The 18,753-nt window shown below is 52.4% G+C and overlaps 1 protein-coding gene across 8 annotated transcripts in view; it reads left to right on the top strand.

Moving 5' to 3' along the window:
- NFASC (neurofascin) overlaps window positions 1–18,753 on the top strand; it is a 172,926-nt gene that overhangs the window by 107,399 nt on the left and 46,774 nt on the right. For 4 of the 8 annotated variants that reach the window (XM_028120360.1, XM_028120357.1, XM_028120358.1 and 1 more), the window contains exons 2-6: window positions 5,310–5,415; window positions 7,145–7,341; window positions 7,817–7,939; window positions 10,327–10,497; window positions 14,633–14,683. In XM_028120360.1, coding sequence (XP_027976161.1) covers window positions 5,310–5,415; window positions 7,145–7,341; window positions 7,817–7,939; window positions 10,327–10,497; window positions 14,633–14,683 — 648 coding nt within the window. Of the gene's footprint in view, window positions 1–4,512; window positions 4,531–5,309; window positions 5,416–7,144; window positions 7,342–7,816; window positions 7,940–10,326; window positions 10,498–14,632; window positions 14,684–18,753 lie in introns of all 8 variants that reach the window. The other 4 variants (XM_028120355.1, XM_088029042.1, XM_088029041.1 and 1 more) reach the window with 3 other exon arrangements.

Raw genomic sequence — 18,753 nt, 5'->3', positions numbered from 1 at the left:
CAAGATGAACTTATAAATAGATGGCTTTGACCTCTCTGTTAGGAATCTGGATTTCTAAAGCGCTGTTGGGACCGTGGGCAGGTGACCCAGCAGTGGGTGTCTCCAAAGTACCGCATGTGGGGCAGAGAGCTGCAGGTGCCCTGACCTCCCCAGCACCATCTCCGCATCTCCTCGGTGTCCATGAGGAGGGAGGGCCCCGGAGAGTCTCCACTTCTGGAATTGTCGTCAGGGACACGGAGACCCTACACAGCAAATGGGTGCTGGATTCATGAATAGATCCTGGGTCTCTTGACCTGCCACCAGGTTGGCACTCAACACACCGCACCCTGACCTCCATTAATCCTGCCTTCTTTTAGTTCTTGGAATCACCAGGGTAGCAGCTGCTGTGTGCCCGGCCGAGAGCTAAGTGCGTTAGGAGCATCTCCTGTGATTCTCACAGTGACTCCTTTGCTGACAGGTTAGAAAATGGAGGTACCACTCTCCAGCACTTAAGTGGTAGGGCCGGCGCATGGCCACAGCCCCTCTCTGAATGAGGAAGGGGATCCTTTTGTGACACCATGTCTGATTCCCCGGCTCTGTCACAGCAGGAAACCCATGAGGGCTTCCCAGAGCAAGTGTATCTGAGGTGGCTGCAGGCACAGTGGCCATGGCGACCTCTCCAGAATGAGTCTGCTACAGCTGAACGCAAGACAAGGGAAGGCCAGCCCTTCAGAGGGGACCCAGTGGCCCTGGGAAGAAGTCCTCTTCAGCCAGCTTTTCCCCTCCTGCGGGCCCAAGCATGACAGGCACCCTCCGCCCAAGTTACCTGAGCCCATCCTTCCCTCTTACCCTGGGCTGAGGCCCAGGGGGCTGGGCTGGGGAAAGATCACACATTCTTTTTCCTTTCCCCCTCAGAGTTACTGAGGTATTTATTGATATACAACCTATGTAAGTGTAAGGTGGACAACTTGGTGATTTGCTACACATATGTATTATGAAATGATTGCCACATGGGTTAGTTTACCCATCCACCCCATCCCATAATTACCTTGTGTGCGTGCAGTGACAGCTTGGAAGATCTACTCTCGGAACAGCTCTCAAGTGTACAGTACAGTATGCTGTGCGTTCAGCCCCCGGAACATGGCCGTCTTACAGCTGGACGTTTGTACCCCTTCACCAGCATCTCCCCGCTTCCCCCCATCCCCCAGCCCCTGACAACCAGCATTCCACTGCTTCTTTGAGTTTGACTTTTTTAGATTCTACATATAGTGAGAACATACCAGAGCTTTCTCTGACTTAATTTCACTTAGCATGACGTCCTCAAGGCCTACCCATGTTGTCACAAAAGGCAAGAGAGATATCTACAGTGTTCCCTGCAGCATTATTCGCGATCGCCCAGGTGTGGGGCAAGTGAAGATCAGGCACCCAAAACTTTCTCTGTGTGTTGCCCGGGAGCGGCTGAGGGGGCTGAGGCTGGAGGCTGGAGACTGCCCTGTCAGGGGCGCCCTTCCACTCGCCTGCCCCTTCAGGGGGCAGTATCTGTGCCTTGAGGACCGGGGCATTGCTTCTGCTCTGGGGAGTTTGGGCCCCGCAGGCTTCCTGGAACAGCCCCAGGCTGCGACACAATCCCTCATTGAAACACCAGCCTCCAGCCCCTGCTGCTTGGCCAACAGAGTCACACGCACCCACCCCCCTGCCCACCCCAAGGAGAACAACATGACCTTTGAAGAAAGCAAAGGGTCACCTCATCAACAAGAGCGGGTCTGCCAAAAAGTGAGTCTGCTGGCAGCTCGCCCCCCCGCCCCCCTCCCCACATCAAGGGACTCGGCCTTTTTCTCCTAGGAACCCACAGAGGAGACACATTTTGTCCTCACTCTCATCCCAAATTGTGCTGCAAGATGACCTCAACACACACACACACACACACACACACACACACACACATATTCACTCACACTCCATCCTCCAGGGACCGGTGCCAGGGGCTGTGGATATCAGCCAGGGAAAGAGAAGACATGCAGGCATACAGAAACCTTACAGATGGGGCAGGCCTCTGCCTTACCCACTGCAGAGCTCATTGGAAAATTTTTCCCTCCCCCTCGGAAGCCACAAGAGCAGACTCATTTTCCACTTGACATCAGCAGCAAGTTTTGTAGATGGGGAGAAGGGCAGGTGGCATGACATGGGGTTTGCGAGGTGTCACAGGACAAGGTAGGTTGCCCTTATCCCCAAGCAGGCAGTCCTCACTGTCATCTCCCTGTGCTGGCTTGTCTTCTGGGTTGGTTGAATCTCTGTAATAAATTCCTTGGTGACACAACAGTGGTTGCAGATGTCATGACCTCTTTATGGAAGTAGACTCTCAAGAGGCCCCTGGACTGATTTCATCGTGGGGTTGGGGACAGCATCCGGCCGGCTCTGAGAGTCTCCACTCCCCCTTACTCACCTTTGTCTGGAATGTCAAGGAGAAGAGCGTGCTGGGGCCCCACCTGGCCAACCCACCTCTCTGGCCAAGGATAGATTCGTAAAAAGAGCTCTGGACCAGACTACAGAAGAGCTGGTTCTCATTCCAGTTCTGCAGCAAATTTCCTATGTGACCTTAACCAAGTGACTTCCCTTCCAAGAATCTGAGATTCCCTGGATAATGTCTAGGGCTCTTTCCATTGAGCCAGCTGTTGATTTTATAAGAGAGGCTTGAAGGCTATGTGGGCAAAATGCAACCTCGGCCAGGGCAAGGTCAGAGCCCTCCACTGTGCGTGGGGACCCGAGAAGCATCAACTCTGTCTTGAGATGAAGAAACTGCAGGCCTGGGTTGGTGGTCCAAAGGAGAAGGTCAGTGTCAGCCCTGCTTCTCCTGAAAATGAGCCCTTCTCCCCACCTGCCCTCCATGCCCAACTACAGTGGCTTTCCAGAATTAACCTTTCTTGGGCCCCTGGCCGGAAAATCTTATATGGGTGAAGATGCCACTGTGGGGCTCTCCAGGGAGCATGTGTTCAGAAACCACAGATTTCTGCTTTTCCCCGGGACTTTTTGTTTCTTTTTGTTTCCTGCCAAGGCTGCACCCAGGCAAATGGTAAAGCAGATAAAATTACTTTTCGGTGCCCCAGCAGGCCACACAACCCTGGCCCACTTGAAAGAATTATTCCGGACCTTTTAGTGTGTCTTACTCAAGACTTTGACTTACTGACAGCGTGCATAGCAGGGAACCCCTTCCTGCCACACTCAGCCTCTCCTCCCTGATGTCTGTCTTCTCTTTTGGGATTCTTCCGGCACCTCTTGGTCCTGCCTTAACTCTGCCTTCTCCACGCTGCCCCCTCTCTGGGCCCCTAAGTTCCTCTTCCATCTCCTCAGCCATCTCATGGTGGCTGAGTCAGGAAGCTTCGAGGTCACCTGGGCTCACCCGCAGCCTCTGCTTTCCCCTGAAAAAGCCTGCGACACCAACACGTCCCTGATGTCAGCGCCAACGTGGAAGAAGCTTGGCATATGACTTCATGCTAGAGCCATAAAGAAAAGACCTCTTACAAAGTTACAGAAACACTTGTTCTCTTTTCTGCAAATTTTAAACCAAGGCCGCCCTTCCCAGAAAGTTCATTACCATCGAAAGTCCTGCTGTGCGAAGCGTGGTACCCAGACCACCAGCATCAGCACCACCTGGCTGCTTGTCAGAAATGTAGGATCTGCTCAGTTAGAACCTGCATTCTAACTAGACCCGCCCCTCAGGTGATTCATATACTTGTCAGAGTGTGAGAAGCCCGACCTCAAATAGACTCATACCTGTGCACAGGCCCGTGCAGGTCTCAGGTGAGGGATGGGGGAGATTTGTGCTACCTGCCTCTTTATCTCTTCCATAAAAAGCGCAGAAAGGAGTGGTGGGGGCTCCGCTTCATCCCTGCAGTTGTTTGGAAGAAGGATTTCTGTAGGGCAATGTACTTCTGCCATGAGCAGAGCCGCAGTGATTCATCGGTCCCTAGAATTTTCCAAAGGGTAGGCAAGAAGGTGCTTGCATGTGTGACAGAGGAAGGTGTGGTGGGAGGAGTGAAGCCTGTGGACCATGCTTGCGGCCCTTGGGGCTTTGCTCTGAAGCCCTGGTTCAGGTCTGCTGCCGCCCAGGCTTCTCAGCCCCACACCTCTGGCCAGGGAGCCCACTTTCCTCAGTAGCATCTAGAAGGATGGGCAGCATCTTCAGCGCCCAGTCTCTTTCAAGCAGCCTTGTCACTCTTCATATTTGGACTTCCCTTGATGACATAATTTGGTCAGAGGCTGGTCTTTCTGCTCAGCTGCGTGGTTTGAACTCCCTGTGGAGGTGTCACCTCCTCCACAAAGCACTCGCTGGGTCTGTCCCCTCTCTGTGCGGCTGTCCCACTGAGCTCTGCCACCGGGAGCAGAGAGCCCAGGCGCCGCGCCCTGCCCAGGCCGGCCTCAGCGTTCTCCCTGCAGGCTGGGGCGTCAGCAACCCGGGTGAGCAGTCATGTGCGATAACCTATAACCAATGTCTTCTTTTCTCCCCTCGAAATGCTAACCCACCGGAACTAACAGCAAGCATTCAGAATGAGCGTAAGTCCCCCAGGCACCTCTCTGCACTCGTGCCTCTGGGAGGTAGGCGGGCAGCAAGGAGGGGCGGGAGAAGGCCAAGTGAGGAGAGATGGTGGGGGGGGTGGATTAACCGCCTCTCCACCCTGCCTGCTGGGGCTTCTTGATACCGGAGCCCCTGTAGTGCGGCCCCTTGCCACACGGGGAGGGAAGGGGCTCACCCTGAGCATCCTGTTGCTGGGAACGGCAGAAGAGCAGGTGGGTAAGAAGGGCCGCGACTCCCCATGCTCTGGTGGCCTGTGCAGGAGCACCATGAACATTGGAGGTGGGGGCCAAGAGTGAGAGGAGCTAGCTCTTTGGCATGCAGACAAGTCCCTGGGGATGTAAGCCTCTGAGCTCCAGCCTCACCGCAGTTTGGCCATCCTTTGACTCTCCACGGGCTCAGAACCATCCTGGCCACTGGGTTCTGGAAAGGAGCTGCTTTGTGTTCCTTGATCCATTCAGTAAATGTATCTCAAGGACTCTTGTGCACCAAGCATTTACTAAGCATTGGGATGTAAGAATGGGTAAAACAGAAGTTTCTCATAGGGATTCCATGAGATCTTAAAGGGATTCTTCTTATGCTCAGTCCTTAACATAACTCCCTTTCCAGCGGCCCGGTTTAAGGAGCTGGGTCCCTGGCATGGGGCACTGCCCACCCCCTGCTTGCCTGCTTGACACATGGCTCCAGAAGCTCTTCATTTCAGCCATTCCCCAAGCCAGGGCCCTGAAGCCCTGACCACCCTCTGTTTGTGCTGTTGCAGTATCCCAGCCCCCAACCATCACCAAGCAGTCAGTGAAGGACCACATCGTGGATCCCCGCGATAACATCTTGATTGAGTGTGAAGCAAAGGGGAACCCTGCCCCCAGGTGAGTGCGCTGGCAGGTAAATCCAAGCCCCCCCTACCAACCCCTGCAAAGAGTGCAGGTATTGAAGAGGTGTTGAAACCACGTCCTGGCCCTGGCTCTGAGCATAGTTGAAGCAGCTGGAAAATTAAAATTATCCAGCAGACATCTCTTGGATACCTACCTGGTGGAAAGTACAATTCAGAGAACTAAGACATTTAGCTGATGAGACTGGGATCCAGAAATCTGAAGTGGCTTAAGGTCACACCACGAAGCCAGGACTAGATATTAAGTTTCCTGACTGTCGGTGTCACACATTCTTTCCAATGCCTTATGTCCCCAACATCCTGCCCCCCATTCCTAGCTTATAGGAAGTTCCTCTTGCTGGCTAACTTGAGTCTTCCATTCTGAGCACATCTCGGCTTGTGAGCACATCAGCATCAAATGAAGCGTCAGCAGACAAGAGCTGAAGGCCTGCAGTGTGCAGGCTGAGTGCGATGTTGCTCCTCACTGTCTCGTTAGAGCACCTCGCTGCCCTTCACAGGCGGACCCATGTCCTCGTGAAGAGGAAGTGAAATGGAAGGACAGAGATATTATGTACTTTTGCCAAGGTCACCCAGCTTGAAAGGGGGCAGAGCCTGGATTTAAACCCAGACCTCTGATGGCACCCTGCCCGCCCCCCCACCCCAGGCCAGTTTGTTTCTACCAAACAAAAGACACTGGAGATCTAGAGATTGTTCTGCTATTTGTCCCCCACCTTTGAAGCAGCATCCACAGGCTGGACCGTTCAGACCAGACATGACAGGACCCCATGCTGGGCATCTGTCAGGAAAAACGAGGCAGGGTGGAACCTCGGGTATGTGGCAGCCTCCTTCTGCCCACCCCCCGCCCAGTTTGCATGAGCCTGAGAACAAGCAGGGCCTCTCTCATCCAGGCTGGAAGAAGCAGGGTCACCTGGGAGGGTCAGGCAGCGCATAGATGGCCTTCTGAAGTTTGGTCCTTTCCACCGTGGTTCTTTTGCAGGGACAATGATTCCATGACACTGAGCAGCCACTACTGCGCCAGCTTCTTTTAAGGTTATGTCCTGGGCAGGTGCAGATGTATCCCCCACCTCCAGAAGCAAAGGGAGATTCTAGTCTCTTCACCTCTGGGATCTTTTGAAGGCTGCTGGTTCTTTCAAAGCTGCCCCTCCTGGGCTATAATGTGCAGCCACTGCTTTATACTCTGCACCCACTGAGCAGAGCACAGATAACCTGAGCCATTGCCCTTTGGCTTTAGAGTCAGCTCTCAAACAAGGAGACAGGAGGACCAGAGCTAACTCCCTAATATGTTTGGCTCTGGTGAAATATGAATTTAGGTTTCATTCGTAGTCAGAGGTTGAGATGCCCTGGGGTGGAAGCTGAGCTGACTCTGGATTTTTAAAAAACTCAAATTCCCTGCCTGCTCCTGCAAAGAACATAAACCCCCAGTGGCTGTTTGGGTACCTATCACAGCCATGACTCCCAGCCTTTGCTGGCTAAAAGCTCTAATGTCAGGAGCCTGCCCCCAGAGTTTCACCTGTGGCTGTGACCTGGGACTCTGCATTTTATCTGGCTTCCCAGCCAGTTCTGCCACTTAGCCAGGGTGGCATGGAGGTGTGGTTATGGGACTGGGCCAGGGACCGGGGCCCTGAGGTTCTCACCTGGAACCCAGAGCCCACCATGTTCTTCCATATTGTCCCTGCTTCTCCGCCTCCCCCCGCCACTGCCCACAGCTTCCACTGGACTCGAAACAGCAGGTTCTTCAACATCGCCAAGGACCCCCGGGTGTCAATGAGGAGGCGATCTGGGACCCTGGTGATCGACTTCCGCAGTGGGGGGCGGCCCGAAGAATATGAGGGGGAATACCAGTGCTTTGCCCGCAACAAATTTGGCACAGCCCTATCCAATAGGATCCGTCTGCAGGTGTCCAGTGAGTAGCACACGGTGGGACTGGCATGCCTTGCTCCTGGGTGCATGGCGGTTGCGGGGGGGGGATGGAGGATCATTCCAGAAGGGCCGCCCCGGTCCTTGGCCAATGGGTGCCTTGGTGCCCTGCATGTCCTGCCCTGCTTTTCTGCCCCTGGGCAGGAGCACATCTCTCCCTGCTCAAAAAGATAATCCTTGGAAAGGAGGCTTCCAAGCCAGAGTCTTGAACAACTTCATTGGTACTCTGGGCATAGGAGGAGAGGAAGGAGAGGAGCCTTTGGAGAGGTGTATCTGTTTAGACAGAAGGCCTCTCCTCTCTTGCTGCACCTGGCCTAGACTCACGGGCCCTCTTCGCCCGCTCCCTTGTTCTCCTGTTTGCCCTTCTGCCTTTCTTCCTTGTATGCCTGCCTGTAGCCGAGCTCCTTGCTCCTTGCCCTCCATCACCCTCACTTCATGATCTTCCGTCTGATTCTCCCCAGAGTCTCCCCTGTGGCCCAAGGAAAACCTAGACCCTGTCGTGGTTCAAGAAGGCGCTCCCTTGACGCTCCAGTGCAACCCCCCGCCCGGACTTCCATCCCCAGTCATCTTCTGGATGAGCAGCTGTAAGTCTTGGGGGCCTGGCGTTTGATTTCTGCTTTCATCTTAGGGAGTGGGGCCAGTGTACTAAATAGGAGGGGCTTGCCCAAGGTTGGAAGACGTCGACTTGTGAGAAGCAGGTGTAAGGGGGCCTCGTGGCTGAGAACACATCGAGAGGTGGCTTCAGGCTCATTTCCTAGCCCAGCTGCTGTTAGCTGTGTGATCCTGAGCAAGTTGTGTAACATCTCTGGGCCTCAGTTTGCTTTTCTGGAAAAAAATAGGGCTAATAATTGTACTTATCTAATAGGATCATTATAAGGATCGACGAGTTAATACATCCAAAGTGCTTATAACAGAACCAGACACGCAGTAAGTTTGTGATGATGAAGAAGAAAAGCAAGAGAAAAGAAAAGAGGAGGAAGGCGGGTTGACACCAAGCCTCCTTGAATTCAATCTTTGGTCCGTCTGGATTTACTAAGTGCTGCCCTACTAGGACAGAGGGGCACAGGAATGAAACCTTTGATGAAGGAGCGACAGGGAGACAGGATGTTTGTAGCAGGGGGACAGAGTATCATCACTGAGAGCTTGTCCTGTTTCATTTTGGACATTTGGAGATTCATTTAACCACTCTGGACCTCAGTTTCTTCCCATGTTTTCAATTAAAGTAAGTGGGGGCGTGTTATAAAGGGGCCTAGAGCATTGCTAGCTGTCTGTGTCTTCCTGGCTTCCCCTCCCCCTCCTCCATACTTGCCCCCGCCCCCACCCCCACCCCTGGTCTCTCCATCCATCGGTCAATCTATAGATCTGCCTGCCTGCTTAGCATCCATCATCCGTCCATCCCTGAGTTTTTGCCAGCCTGTTTCCAAAAGAGGCAGGGTTGTGAGCTGTTTTGCAGAGAGGGTGTGGCTTTGTGCTCACCCATTGTCTCTCTCTTTGTCATCTCAGCGCAAGTGCTTGGGAAGGTCTGCCTGGCCACAGGCTGGAGTGCTGGTTGATTCGCTAACTCTTCAGACTCTCTCGTCCCTGCATCACACCTGTCACCAGCTTCTGTCCAAGCTGTGTCCTGAGCAGATCTCATGCCCCTCCTCTTTCCATCATCACTGGCATCTCCCCAGTGTAGGCCACCATCAGCTTTTCCCTGGGTGGCAGTAATCATCCATAACTGGCCTCCCCGGTCTTTCTAAAAACATACATCTGATCGTTTCATTCATATGCTCCCCGCCCTTTACTGGCTCCTCCATCACCTCGGACAAAGTCCACACTTCTTTCCCTTCCTGATCTAGTTCCCTCTCCCTCCCTGGCCTTTCTCCTACCCCTGCCCCAGCTGCATGCTCTTAACCTTTAGCACCCGCTGTTCCTGCTGCTTGGAAACCTCCTAGGGCCCCTGTCTCTTCTGCCTGGTGTCATGGAGCCCCCAAGGTGGAGCTTAGGGCCCCCTGGCAGGGACTCGGTGCTCCTCTCTCAGCTCATCCCCTTCCCACTCACCACACTGCATAGCAACGATTTATCTACCGCCTCTTCTAGGCTACAGGCTCCTTGAGGGCAGGAACTGTCTTACTCATTTCTCTTTCACCAGTCCCGGGCACAGTGCCTGGCACACAGTAGGCCTGCAGGAAATCTTTGATAATAAGTCATTTGAAGAACTGCCCAGCCCATCATTGGAAAGATGGCATCATTAACTTTGCACTTTACGAAATGGTAACTTAATAAACCGTTGTGGTGGATGGGAAGGAGTTAGCAATTAATAGTCAGCCTGACAAATATGCTTTTACAAGTCGAATAACCTGCAGACCTGGTCATTTGAATTGACATCTGATGCTTCAAAAATCATAGATAATGTAGTCCGCATCCACTGCCACTCCCATGATGTCATTAATTCTAAAAAGCACCATTTTCATCTTTTAACATCTCTAAAAGTAGAAAGCATCCTAAAATTGATGGTGTGCATCATTGATTAGTATGTATCTTACAATTATAATTGGCACTGCTTTTCCCTTTCCTGGTGGGAGTGAGGGCTTAAAAAAGAAAACAAGTGAATTTGACTCCTGACTTGGGGAGCATCTGAAGGATTGTGTCCCCTCCCTCCAGTTCAGGGCCAGTCGGAGCTTTCGTGATGCGAACAGGAGCTAGAAAAGACTGGTCCCGGAGCATGGGCGTGGTGGGCAGGCGGGTCCGAATCTAAATCCTCCTGTTCTCTCATTGCTTTTGCAACCTAGGACAAGTTAAACCCATTGCTTTCTTGTCTGTAAAATGGGAATAAGCCCTCCCTCAGAGTTGAGAGGATGAGAGGGAATCGTGTTCTACTCCTGGCCCCACCTGGCGCTCTGTTGGTTCTCAGTCGCCAGACCGATCACAACTGGCACTCCTGTTACCGTGACCGCTAATCTCCGTCGGTACCTCTGCTTCCTTACAGCCATGGAGCCCATCACCCAAGACAAGCGCGTCTCTCAGGGCCATAATGGCGACCTGTATTTCTCTAACGTGATGCTGCAGGACATGCAGACAGACTACAGCTGCAACGCGCGCTTCCACTTTACGCACACCATCCAGCAGAAGAATGCCTTCACCCTCAAGGTCCTCACCAGTAAGTGCAGGTCCCGGCCTGGGGCTGGGAGCCGGGGGCGGAAGCCCGCGGAGCCCGAGGAGCCCCAGGTACCTGGGTCTGGGGGCAGCCTTGTCCCCGAGGCTGACCCAGAAATCCTTCCAGCTTATGAGGCCTGAGCTCCTTCAGTGGCTCTGAAACCACCTCACTTGATTCTGAAGCCTTGAGTTAAACTTGGTCCTACTCTGAGTCAATGCCTCTCAAGCTTCGGGGGCAGTCCGAATCACCTGGCCCACAGGGCAGCCATCCCCAGCCCAGCCCGAGCCTGCCTCCACGGCCCTGGCTCCGTGACCTCCCTCTGCTCTCCGGGTGCTCGGGACACACAGCAGCACTGCTTTGAGTGGTCATCTAGTCCCTGCCTGGTAGTCTGTACTTCTAGAAACAAAGCCACAGGACAGACTATCCGCCTTAGCAGGGACCCCAACACGAACTGTGTTTGATGCCAGACCACATGGGATGACTACATTTGCAAGCTGGAGGTCTATGTTCTTCTTTTATTTGTTTTCGTTTTTATTTCTGTATTCTGTTTGGCTGGTACCAAAGGGGTCAGCACTGCCTCACCCAGGATAGCGTGGGTGGCCCCGCAGAGGAGAGAAGCGAGTAGTCAGTTCCCAGACACGTTTCTTGCTGGGGCCCCACCGACCTGGAGCTCTGGCTGCAAGTCCTCAGCCTGCCTAGGACATTGAATTCCAAGGGGCTGTGTTCGTCTGCACCGTGGATTTGTAACAGGCCTTCTCTGGAGGAGCCCCCCACCCCCAAAAGACCTTGGTCTGTGTGACTCAGCTGTGGATGCTGTTTTCCACACCGGGGACAGTGGTGGTTGTGAGGGAAGCCAAGCAAAGAACCTTATGTGGGTGCTGACAGCTGCCCCGGGTTGGAGAAGAGGGCCTGAACCCCGGCTTTCCCGAGCCCACACGCCTCTCAGGGGGCGTCAGGGAGAGGCCAAGGGAGCTTGCTCCTCACTCAGAACAGCTGGGGGCCTGGTCTTCTTTCCTCAGCTGCCCCTGCCAGTGATGGAAGCAGGTGGTGCTGAGAACCCCAGCCCCACACTCTGTCTCCACCTGGCTTTGAGGTGGACCCACAAGAAGCAGCTTCCTTCTTGTTCTCCTTCTCCTGTGTGGGAGTTCTTCCTCTCCTTTTCATTGTCTTCTCTTTGCTTTCTCACTCCCTTCCTCTCTATTTCCCTCCCGCCTTCTTCCTTGCCTCTTTCCGCCTCTCATCATCTCTCTCTCTCGGAACCCCACCTACCCTCCTCCAGCGCCCCCGCTCCTGCAGCTCCCCACACACTGTTCCAAGTTGGAGTCGGGCCGCCCACAGTTTGCTGACCAACAGGATGGCTGGAAAACCCGGGATAAGCCCCCACATGCTCCTGGCAGTAGACCCAGCTTCAGTCTACTTTGCTGCCCCCTCGCTGGCCTTCCTATTCCAGACCCAGGCCCAGAGGGGACCCTTGGAGAAGAAAGTTGGGTTGTCTGAAGTGTCTCAGTTCATGTCAGGAGCGATCGCCGACCAGCTGGCTGAGCTACGGAGGACAGTGTGGTCTGCCCAGGACCTCAGAGTGGCCTCCGGAGCCAGGACGGGGTGACAGCATGGGGCAGTGAGGGCGGCGGGAGCATCGAGCAGGATGCTCACTGAGCCGATCCCTGGATGGTCCTCAGTGCCATCACCTGGCTTCCTCTGCCTGCCCAGTGCGATGCTTAAAGTCAGACTCCTGTTTGGGGACTGAGTCAGGTGACCTTCTGTGGTCCTGGGCAGAAGCCCTCAAGATCACACAGGGTAGAGGCAGGGAGATGGAGGTGCTAAAGAGCCTTTCTCTGTGGAATTAGGCATAGAGATTTTCAGCAACATTTAGAAGTTGGGCTTTCCAGAAACATCCTTTTCTCTACCAGAGGAGGTAAGGGCTGTTTGTTTCTGCTTCATTTCTGAGTCCCCTACTCCACTGAAAACTCTTTCCACCAAATGCCAAGAACGGCCCCCCCCGCCCCCCCGCCCCAGTGATGGGAACAGAGCCCTGTCTGCCTCCTGGAGTTCTCCCAGGGGCAGCTTTGGCCAGGAGCAAGTTCTGGGCATCTGAGCCAGCCCAGAATTGGGTACAGTTGCTTAAAATAGCACAGTTGTGCTCTCTTTGCTTTCCTGCCTGGAGAGGACACAGGCTCTTTCTTGTACCTTCAGAACCAGGTCTGGGGGTGGGAGGAAAAACAGCCAAGCTGGGGCAGCTTCCAAGTCTCTCCTCACCGCGGGTTTCCATCACAGTTTGCCTCTTAGGGAAAGACACCGATCTCATCATGGCTGATCGTGCGTTACCTACATTTAAGGAAGGGCAGGGGGAAAAGATATCTAATACAAAACGCTGGGCGATCTGAAACCATTTTTTAAAATTTGTTTTGGGATGCAGTCAAAGACAAACGGAGTCAGCCTCACAGAGGGGTGATGTGCCTGTCCCACTTTGCCCATGCCAGAACAGGTCCCTTTGGTGACCATGGTGAGGGAGAAGGAGTCTCTCCTGAGGCAGACCATGGAGCACTAACCCCACTTCCTCCTAATGTCTGCTATCTAAGTGGCACTCTTAGGAGTCAGAAAGTCTCCCTGAATTGCTCAGATGTGCTGCAGAATCCGCAAACTGTAAGATCAGTTCCAAACTTGGGTCACTTCTCTGGAAAGAGAGCAGTTCTGTTTCACCTGGTGGCATGGGAGCTTAGGAGCATGAAGCCAGGGCCCTTTAAGCTGTGTGCCCCTGTCCTCCCCACAGAGAGGGATGTCCCCTCCTGAGTGCGTCCTCAGCCCCTCGTCCCTTCTGCCACCCTGCCTCTCCATTCCACTGCAGGTTGGTTCCCACACTTAGCACCGGACAAACCCAAGCTGACTTCCCAAACAGGCTCGGTCTTGCAACACACCCCATCTTAAGGGATAGTTCTGAATAATGCAAATCTCCCTACCAGGCTTTAAGCACATTTGGGAAGCAGTACAGGTCCCAGCAAAGAGTGCACACAGCCTCTGCAATCCGTTTTAACAGGAGTTGATCTGTTTTCAAATATGCAAATATTCTGGCACAGCACCTCGCCTCCCTCAGGCGCTTGCTTGGACCGGGTCGGCTTCTCAAGGCTGTCTGCTTGGCTTCCAGTCAGCTGTACCGCCCCCCACCCCCTGTGGGTACCGTCAAAACTTGAACCCAGTAGCTGGACGCGGATGGCAGTAGAATGAAAAGCCTAGCCTTGGCGGGCTCAAGTGCCCTATTCCAAAACGTCTTTCACTGAGGATTAAATGCCCAGCAGTCTTAATTACCTAACATTGGAACCAAAGGCACCGGTCTGCTACTTAAGGAATGACTTCAGCCCAAGCCAGTCTAGGAGCTCTGAATCTCCAGCTTAGTCCATATGCTCTTTCTCTCCTGTCCCAGGCGCCCTTTCTGTTTCTGTTTCTGTTCCGAAAATCTGAACCGCAGCCTGGTTCTGTCTGCCTCCCTGGAGCACTCCCGACCTCCTCGGAAGGAGGACTTTCTGCCACCAGAGACATCTCACAGACCAGGGTGGTGCCCGCTGGTCAGGTGGGGGGGCCGGGGCGCTTGCCAAGGGTCCCTCTGTCCCTCCCTCTCAGCTGATGAACTGTATCTCTTGGACTGTCTTCTCTCACTCACCTCCCACCTTTGCACCTTAGCTTCTGCCCAGGGAGGGCTTTGCACTTTTCCTCAGGGCTCACTCACACTCCTTTCTCTTTAGCTGCCCTGGGAGCTGGCCTGATCCAGAGTCCTGGGAACTGAGGATTTTGATGGGAAGTTGTTCAAAAGACGGCTACGGGATGCCACTAATCCTTATCTCATTTGTTTGAAATACAGTAGGATCAAGCCATTAAAGGTCAAGCCTAATTTTTTTCATTAAAAAGAAATTTCTTTTATTATTGCCTTTTTTTGCAGGATTTAACCTTTTCTTCCCTTTTTTGGGCTGTTTTATGTTGCTTGTTCTTCACCAAGCCCATTTCCTTTCCAAATATGCTGTGTCTTTCCTTTGCAAAATCCCCGGTTGTTTTCTGCGGCTTTGCATTTCTGTTGTTCTCTCCCTATTTATGCCTCCATGAGCTGTCCGTGGCCTCCTGTTTGCTCACCCTCTTTTGTTTATTGCAGACAACCCCTATAATGACTCGTCCTTAAGAAACCACCCTGACATGTATAGTGGTGAGTCGCCGCGGTAACCTTGGGAGTAACCTTGCCTGTCCTAACCCCAGTTTGCCTAACTTGACTGATACCGTGTCTCATTAACTCACGCTGGGTGGCAGGGCTGACAGTCGGCCAGACCAGGGTGCCAAGAGGCCCCCTTCCGGACACTGCTCTCCGGGAGGACGGTGTGGCCAGTGTGGGAGTTTGAGGTAACTCACGTGGTGCTCCGGTTTCTGGGAACATGCAAGCTGCCAGTTGCTGAAATCTGGACAGGTTGGTCAGACCAGGGTAGGACTCCGAAAGAGCTTCTTGGAGGATCCTGTAGAAACGTAGGAATCTGTGGTGGATGGATGGAGAATATCCGAGGAGAGGGGAGTCTGCACAGTGAGGAGGAAACAGGGAATCTGGTTCCTGTTAGCGGTTTGAAGGATGCAGAGAGCTTTGTGATATAGTTAGTTAACCTGTACATGTCTGGAAGTGACCTGCCTACCTTGTAATCTAGGCTTAGTTACTGAGGGTACCATTTCACCGGCCCCATGTCTCTTTAAAATCCTTCTGGAAAAAATGAGTAAGCGTCCAGCTCTGAGTTCTCTTTGAAGGTAAATATAAATGCAGGTGGGCCATGCCTGGTCTCTGTTGCCTGGGCTGCTTCTCTCCTCCCGCGGCGTGTGCAAATCCAGTGCCCAGCTGTCCACACACTTGGAACAGTTTCCGTGAGGCATATTTCTAACTCATCGCACAACTGGTTGCTCAGCTGATGAGTAGAGTAATTGGCTATTTCCACACCTGAGTCCCTGCCCCCCCACCATGGCTCAAGAATGTCTTGTTTTCCTTGAGCAGCCAAAGGGAACAGTCATTTGCTGGCTTTGGCGAGGCAGCTGGCCCCCATCATCAGTTATGCCTCGGAAGCTGAGGCTGCAGGTCCCCAGGGCCAGCATTGTGGCCTCCAATAGATAGGAAGTGTCTGCATTGTGATGTGCTAATATAAACAATGATTGGTGTCTGGGGTGGGGGAAGGGAAGAGGGAGGGAGAGCCCCAGAGAGAGGCAAAGGCTCTAACTTGGCATCAAGCCCCTAGAGCCACACTGAGATTATGCCAAAGAGATTTACTGCCCAAGGAGGCAGGGGATCTTTGTTGGATTCGGGGGCGTTGTTTGTTTTCAAAATAATGGGGCCAACCACCACTGTGTCAAGAGCCCCAGAGCGTTGGTGTGGAATGTGCCTTTCTCTAAATTGGATTTCAGGTAATCTATTATGGAAGTATTCTTGAAGCTAGAGTATATCAGAGCCAGAAGGTCCCATAGAGACCATCTGGTCCAAGCGCCTCCTTTGTGTTAGATAAACCATTCAGGGGAACATGCATGTAGAATTGTTTTCTCAGTGGGATAAGTTTGAGTGATTCCAGCCACTTAAACTTTGTGGCCAGTGGTAGATGTGATTACAAGTGAATGAGTGGGAGTTCTAAGAACCATCCAGGGCTATAAAACCCAGCAAAGCTCACAAGAACTCACATGGAGATCGACCCCTTCTCCTCAATCCAGGGTAGAATGAATGGGGCTGACCCAAGCATGAAGCCAGCTGGAAGGGATATGAAGTCAAAGTGAGACACATGCTGAACAAAGGACAGCTAGGTTGAATGCTTCTAGAAAGAAACAGAAAGTGAGAAGGAAGGAAGATAAGGTCCTTCCTGAGTACGGGGCTGGACAGTGAGACACAAGGCAGTGAAAAATGCCCAGTGCATCTGTCTGCTTGGCTTTGAAATATGGCATGTCTCTTGTGGCAATAGGGCCACCCCATAACTACACTTTGTTCTAGTGATTTCTCCAGTGGTTTAGTATCCTTTGAACCTATGCCAGATGTCCCCTGACCTGCTGAGTGGCAGGGGGCAGCTGGTCTGAGATTGTAGCTTGCCACGTAGAATTCACCCAGCAAGGAGACAAGGAAGAGAAGAGTGGGCACTCTGAGGTAGACAGCCTCGAATTAAATGCAGGCTTCTGAGTGACCTTGGGCAAGTCATTTAGTGTGTGAAAACCTTAATCTTCTCATCTGTAAAATAGGTATATGACCTGCCCCGTAGTGTTGTCATGAAGAATAACCAGGATAATGTGCATCTGGTCGCTAGCATGGTGTCAGACACATCAATGATTAGTACGTGTTACTACAGTATTGGTATTGAAGGGAAAGGTTTAGTGTTGACGGAAGTTAAGATGGACACAGAGAACTTGAAGAGAAGCCAAGGGGTTCAGCAAGCACCACTATGGGAAGAAAATGTTGTGGAGAGAGGGATTTTAGGGCAGATTAGAAAAATGAAAGCTATTCAGATCCTCAGCTCTGCTGAGACCTGGATCAGAAAAAGCTCCAACTATCGCATGAGGGATTGGGGTTAGGCTTATGGAAGAGATTTCCTGACAGTGGAGGGTATCAAATGGTACTAGGCAGAGAGTTTTTCTTATATTCTGGGATTGTTTGGTCAGCCATTCCTGGAGCCAGAGAGGTGGATGAAATGCCACAGATCCAACCCCGGTTCTTAATTCTGAGAATGGAAAGCAGCAAATGTGGGATCCAGCTGCCCCTAAAAGCTGTGTTTGGCAAAGGTTCTCAGATACATCTGATGGATTGGACTCTCTTCCGCTAACCTACAGTGCTTAACAGAGGGGAGCAACTCAAGTTTTCGGCAATCTTGACCTTTCCTCTCATAGGAGTTGATTAAGACATTTTTTCGTTGGCCCTTTAAAGCCAAGGTGGCTGAGGCAGTGTCATATCTTGATGTCTCCCTGCTGCCCAGATTCCCCTGGAAACCCATGATCCCACTCATGAGCAAGGGAGAGCAGGAAAGGGCAGACAGTCCTTGGGCTAGAAGTCAGAGGGGCCCACGTGGGAAGCTCTTTCTGAATCCACCGATGTGAGCTTTGGTATCAGGGTTCTGAGTTTGATCCGATATTAGGTCCAACCTCAGCCCTGAAGATCAGGGAGAATAAGAGCAGCATCATGAGGCTGGACAGGCTGAATCCCCATCTCTAAGAGGGTGGGTGAGATCGTATGACCCTAGGAGACTGTCGTCCTCTACCATGCACAGTCCTAGAGAGGAATCACCTTTGTCTTAGAGATTCTTCCTGGATCTCCTTCTCCAGGGAAAGAAATCAGCCACCTTCCCTTGGGAGCAGTGGCCCCCAGAGCCACCAGCTGGATTGTCCTTCATCAATTTTCATGTAAATCCCTCCTGTTGCAGCTGACCACAGTTCTTCATAACCTCCCCTTTGGGTTCAGCTTCTCATCCCTTAATGAAACCACGTGTCACCCTGACTCCTCTTCAAGCTTTCCATGGCCTTAAGAATCCAGTTGAAATGCCTTTGGAACCTCTTAATTCCTAGCCCAGCTTCTCTCTCCAGCTTGGGCCTTAGAAACCAAGGAGGGATGGGATCTTAGCCGAGTGGAAGAGGTTCACCAGAGCAGCTCAACAAGATACTATGTCTTTTTCCTTCACCTCTTTTACCCTTGGATTTGGGTTTTCTTTGGTTTGATACTCCCAAAGCTGACTGTCAGAAGGAGGGACCGATGGGGTAGCCATATTTAAAGAGGGGAGATAGTATAACTATCAGAGTACACGCTTTGGTGCCAAATGGTCCAGAATCCAAAACATAACTGGCCTGTGACCTTGCCAAGTCTATGGATTTCCTTGAGCCTCAGTTCCCTCTGCTGAAAATGGAGGTGGTACCCCGAAGGTTTGTTGTGAGGATTAAGCATGACTATGATATCTAGAGAGGGCTATAGCACAGGCTTGGCCCCTCATGAATGCCCACCAAATGGTGGCCCTGATTATTACCTCTGACTTTTAGGATGCTCTTCCCTATATTTTTGAACTTTGGCTTGTTTCCCAGGAGCTTCTCTTCCTTTGGGATAATTCTATGGTTGCTAGCCCACATCCTACAAGTGAAGTATTGCTGTAACCTTTTTATAGTCACAGCGACAGCATGTCAAGGCCCCCACAGCGAGACTCAGCTCGTTTCTCCTCCTTCCCATACTTGGTGCTTTGCTGGTCAAGTGCGCTCACGCTGCTGCCTGCTATGGTGTGAATTAAATGTCCATGG

The sequence above is a fragment of the Eumetopias jubatus genome, unplaced genomic scaffold, assembly GCF_037043125.1.
Source record: "Eumetopias jubatus isolate StellerSeaLion01/CBP00866 unplaced genomic scaffold, mEumJub1_p1.0 scaffold_12, whole genome shotgun sequence".
Taxonomy (NCBI): domain Eukaryota; kingdom Metazoa; phylum Chordata; class Mammalia; order Carnivora; family Otariidae; genus Eumetopias; species Eumetopias jubatus.
The sequence above is the reverse complement of the archived record's forward strand: the minus strand, read 5'-3'. Positions and strand labels throughout refer to the sequence as shown.